Raw genomic sequence first — 5,850 nt, forward strand, 5'->3', positions numbered from 1 at the left:
GGAGAAACATGTTAATACAACTGGATGCATAGCTGCTTGCGGTAAAAATGCGTTGCACTAAATGCTTCAAGGATGCAAAAAGCGATGAAGAGCACTTTCTGGCGCAAAATGTAAGCATTTATAATTTTGTAAATCTGAAACTATGAGTGGTAACATAAGCTATAAATCCACAGAAAAAAAAAAAGTCTTCCGGATGTTCATAGGTCTGATGCATTTATTAGCCGTATATGCTCTCAGTGGGCCAGTGATGGATGCATTAATGTCAGTTTTTAAATTTGATAATTTCAAGCGCTGCATATTCAATCAATTTGAATGTTTCTTTTTGTTTCCCTTCCATTCCTTATTGCTTATGTATCGTTTTCCTTGTACAATTGGCTTCCTGTACAATTTACTTTATTTTTTAATTTCACTGATTTTGTTCCTTCCGTTATTTCACCGATGTTTGTTTATCTGTAGCATTAAAAAATTCAAATATACACCGTTCGTGCTGTTTAACTTTTTTTTTGGAGCATCCAAAAATGTGACTGACTTCTTTATTAACAATTGAATTCCATTTCGAGAGTAGTGATTTGCGTGATTTTGAAGTATTGAGAAGGTAGTAGTGTTTTCACTTCATGTACTATTGCTTAAGAGAAGTGAACTATCACTGTTTACTAGCAAAGGATAAAAGAAATATGCTGGGTTATTCAATGGATGGTATTCTGTTTGCAATAATTTGGTTTGATGAAGTAATTATTATTAAATTTTAAAACTACGGATAGACTGGATTTTGAAAAATGAGTTTTGCTATGACTTATTCACTCTTAAAATTGTTTCCAAAATATAAAGCCTGATAACTTTGGTAATTGTTGTTCGTTGCTAAACATTCACGTCATTCACGTACGACTTATATTTGACTTATTAGAAGTCGCATTATGATTGCTAAGAAGAGTTATGAAATATTCACAAAGCAAGCAGAAAAGCAATTAAAGCATATTTATACTATTCTAATCACTTCTATCTCATCTACTGATTATTTCGGTCAGTTAAGGAATCAGTGATGCCGATGCTCTCATATATGCAGCATACATTTTAATAACATTTATTGTCATTTTAATTGAATTTTTCATAGGAAAACTTTAACAAAACAACTATCATGTCTGTCCAATGATCTGTCATAAGAATAAATGCATATAACGAATTTCTTTCCCTCCTAACTCCTCCGATTATAAACAGAGACTTTGACGATTCCCTGATGTTTCTCTCCGATTGCATACTGCAAGTGCATGTCACCTATCCTTCCTGCACTTTACTCCACAATTAATGGAACGCATTTAATGCTTTAATGTAGAATCTCATATTCTTCGCATATATGTGTGTATGTGTATGTGTGTGTGTGTGTGTGTGTGTGTGTGTGTATGTATGTATGTATGTATGTATGTATGTATGTATGTATGTATGTATGTATGTATGTATGTATGTATGTATGTATGCCTTTAACAATAACAAATAACAACGTTAAATAAAATGCAGGAGACACTGAAAGTGCTGTTATTGCATTGTGAGAAGTGTTTGGGTTGCTTCATCGATTCCTCAAATTTTTTTAGAAATGTTATTTAGAGGCACCTTCACATCGATTTTCTCGTATTCCGTCACATTCCCCGTATGAGACACTCTCATATAATCGTTGCGTACACGTTTTTAAAGCGTAACACACGCATACATCCCGTCACATTCACGTCATTGAAATGTAACATACCATATATTGTTATGTTTACATCATGTAATGCAGAACATTGGTCTATCCTTTTATCTTAGTTTCTGTAATATGAAATATAGTTCACAGTATCAAGTATTTCAGAATAAATAAAATTAAATATATGTATATATATATATATATATTTATTTATTTATTTATTTATTTATTAAATTAATAAAAAACAAAAACATTGCTATATTATTACAATTTTTTCATTCCTCTTGTTTGTCAGTTAAATTCGGTTTTTTTTTTTTTTTTTTTTTCTCTTCTTTTTCTCATTTTAGAAACAATCAATAATTGGTTAAAAAGTTTGTTTACTAAAATTGAAAATTTTTGTTTTCATTCTTTTATTTGAAATTGAAATTTTTTGCTTTTTTAAACAGTTTTTATAATTGATCTGGTCTTTTTGAGGTGTCCATTTTGTATGACCGGATCCGGAACAGTGCACTGTAGCTATAATCATTAGAGAAAGAAAAAGGAAGATGGATGAATGGGTAGAAAAGTTAATATTTAGCGAACTTGCAATATTGACCTATAAAAGATGCAAATGTACTTATTCGGTTTATTCGACATTAATTAAGATATTTCAATTTATTTATTTATTTAACATGCTTGCTCATTTAATTAATTGCTTATTTCATATTTGTCACTTCAATATTATTATTATTATTAATTAGTTTATTTATTTACTATCATTATTTGTTAATTGCTATTATCGTTAATTAATTAGTATTACCATTATTAATTGTCCTTATCATCATTGTTATTGCTATTATTATTGCTGTTGTTATTATCATCAAAATATTATTAATTTATAGAAATAAGTTCGAACGATAATATTTCTTTAATTTATTAATCATACATATTGGTGATAAAATTAATTTCAATTCATTTTTTCATTACAGTTAAAAGAATTATGAGTTTATGATAATTAATTTCATTCCAATTATTGCTAAAGTTGCTAGGCAACAACATAAAAGTTGACAAGAATATGTGATATGTCCCATTTTCCAAAACAACAGGTATTATTTAATGTCACTGTTATCATTATAAATTATTTTTTTTACAATATTTACTTAGTATTATTTAACTATTGATTATTACTATTTATTATTGTATTATACTATTATTATTACTATTTATTATATAAATTTTTTCCTGATTTCTTCATTTTGTTAGCTTTTTCCTTCTGCACTTTTATTATTATCTTAATGAAGATGAAAAATTTTAATTCGAAACATTTATGCTACTGTAAACTTTTTCCAGTAATTTTCTAGAATGAACTCTGGGAGGAAATTTGAAGTAATTCTTTTAAATATATTTTTAAAAGTTATTAAAGCTGCTGAAGAAAAATAGACAGAACTTTGATTTAGAGTAAAAGGGTAATAGAAGTTCTAATTTCTTCAATATTATTTAAGATTCGGATTAATGTTTAATTAATTTCAGTTTGCTTTGACGTTTATTATTTCTTTTTAATAATATATCTCTTTTGTTCCCTATTTTACAATATTCTACTTTGAACTTTTTGAATAATTTTGAATAAAAAAATAATTTTACAATGTTTGTTGACAATGCGAGACTACTGATAATGTAAAAGTTTATCGATTTATTATCATATGCTTGTATACATGTAGTATACTTCAATATAATTTATTAATGTTTTTAACCTTTGACCTGTTATAAATACTTACTGCTTGTCTATTATCTCTCCTGTCAGTTACAGTTACAAATGAATAACTACCAATTTAATACATAATATTATTGAAATTTAGACATTATGTTTTTTTTAAATAGTTTGATTTATTGGTTATTTAATCTTTTAAATGTAAAATGTTTTCTTTCCGGATTATTTTTATAGTAATATTTTTTTCAGGAATGGGTTCATCATCAATTGGTTCATTACGGTTTATTTCACTATTCCTATTCCTTTCCGGTTGTTTCTCTCTGGAATGGGATGTATCAAATTTTCCGAATCCAACAGCTGGTGATTATAAACGATGTAATATGCGAACAACATCAAATATATGTGATCCAGATGAAATATTAACTGAATCACAGCGTTATCGATTAAATCATGAATTACATCAGTTGGAATCACGTACCCGACAGGTTTATTTCTTTTTTTTTTATAATCATCAATTTGGTTCGATAAATGAAAATAAATTCTAATATAAAGAAATTTCATAATTTTAACTATTATTCCATTTCATTCCTTTCATTAATGAAAATTTAAATTGATCAATGGAAATAAATTCCAATAGTTTAATTTTTTATTTCAATTTATATTTATATAAATTCCAATGTTCATTTATAGGATCATGCTCCTGACTTTTGTCAGAAAAAGGGAATTACAGCAGCAATGGCTATTGTTAAACATATTAAAGGAAATTCTGATGAGGTTAGTTAAGTTAATTCTCGATTTTGTATTAAGATTGTTGTCAACAGTGGTATTAGTATTAGTAATAGTAATAGAAAAGTTTATTTTCTGAATATCTAAAGATGATACTATTCTTTCCGAAATGTATTTCAGAGTTTTGTCCCTTATTGCTTCATTTTTTCTTTTTACTTTGTATCTCACAGTTTGACGAAGAATGACTCTTCTTCTGATATTTTCTTACTTTGAACTTATTTAAGGCATTTGATTTTATTTTTATTCATAACATTAAGATGAAAAAATAGAATTCATTATTGAAAAGAAGTGATTTTACATTAATTTACCATGAAATGAACGAATTTTGAAGGCTATCAAAGAAATGGCAAATCAAATTCTTCGAAAATGGACATTAGATGGTCAGTGTCATAAATCAGTCGTTTTTATGGTTGCAATCGATGATCGTCGATTTTGGGTAGCGCGTGATTCACGGGTTCCCGTGTATGCACAAGAATTTACTCAAATATTCAATTCTCAGGTAATTTATAAATTTTGCATTTTTCTTCCATGATATCTCTCTCACCTATGTTTGGCTTAAAAACGAATCGAGTATAGTTATTGAAACTCGTTGTGTTCTAAAAGTTAGCATGATGTTTCAGTCGTGAGGAATCCGAATTATTACTTTTCAATAGATCAGACTTTAAGATGATAAATAATAAAAGTTCCCTGATTACATTTTGAATTTTTATAGAAGATTTAAAATCATCGTTACCAAAGTTTACATATGGCAAAATTAAAAATCAAGCTGTAATCAATTTTATCGTTACTACGAGAATATAATGTGAGGATTGGAGTTGTATTTTTCTTTCTTTCTTAAAAAAAAAATAAAAATCGGTCGTATTTTTGGTAGTGTATCAAGTATTATAATAAAATAGATAGAGAAATTAATTATTGATTAATTTCTCTCTCATTATACCTAAGAAATTATTGAATTAGTCGATCGGTCTGATCAATCACTTAATTGTATCTTTTGATAAGGAGTAATAGAAGCATGATGTTATAGAAGCAACTTTTCCAACAAGGAGAGTATCCGCAAGCATTGGGCAATATCATACAACAAACATGGGAAAAAGCTATATCAAAACAAGGAAGAGCCGAAGTACCAAGTGGTGACAAAGGTGCTGTCGATGATAGAGGTGGTTTTGGTCCAGTTGTTCCTCCATCACCGCATGATATAATCCCTCGACCAGATGGTGGCAAAAAGCGAGGAAGTCTTCTGCCTCATATACCACTTTGGTTTTGGATTATACTTGTTCTCATTATTTTGCCTATCCTTTGTTGTTGTTGTTGTTTGTGCTACTGCTGTTGTTGTCGAAAGGGTGGTGGTAGCAGCAATAGCCCACGAAGACAAGGGCCTTCCGATATTGAGAGTGGTGGTAGGGGACCGATGGGTGAGGGTACTGGTAGGTCCTCAGGTGGAAGAGGTGGAGCTTTCAACAATTTCCTGGGAGGTCTCGGAGGCGTCGGTTTGGGTCATTTAGCCGGTCAACTTTTAAGTGGTGGTAGTAAACGTCGTGATATTCCTGCCTCTCCAGGTTATCAGGGTGGTGGTGCTTATCCTGCAGCACCATTCCAACCTGGTGGAGGTAACGCAGGTAGTGATCGTAATGCCGGTGCAGGTGGTAAAGGACTTTATCCAACAGTTGCTGTGAATGACCAGGGTGGTGGAGGTGGTTGGTAA

General features: G+C 29.7%; 1 protein-coding gene across 1 annotated transcript; it reads left to right on the forward strand.

Annotated features, from left to right (window-relative positions):
- Positions 1 to 3,613: 3,613 nt before the first annotated feature.
- On the forward strand, positions 3,614 to 5,850 carry Bm3385 (uncharacterized protein; the record flags this gene model as incomplete). Its single annotated transcript, XM_001895955.1, has 4 exons — positions 3,614 to 3,847; positions 4,053 to 4,136; positions 4,480 to 4,647; positions 5,173 to 5,850. The coding sequence occupies 4 exons, from the start codon at positions 3,614 to 3,616 to the stop codon at positions 5,848 to 5,850; spliced, it is 1,164 nt and encodes a 387-aa protein (XP_001895990.1).

Source organism: Brugia malayi, assembly GCF_000002995.4.
Source record: "Brugia malayi strain FR3 genome assembly, contig: Bm_v4_Chr4_scaffold_001, whole genome shotgun sequence".
Lineage (NCBI taxonomy): Eukaryota > Metazoa > Nematoda > Chromadorea > Rhabditida > Onchocercidae > Brugia > Brugia malayi.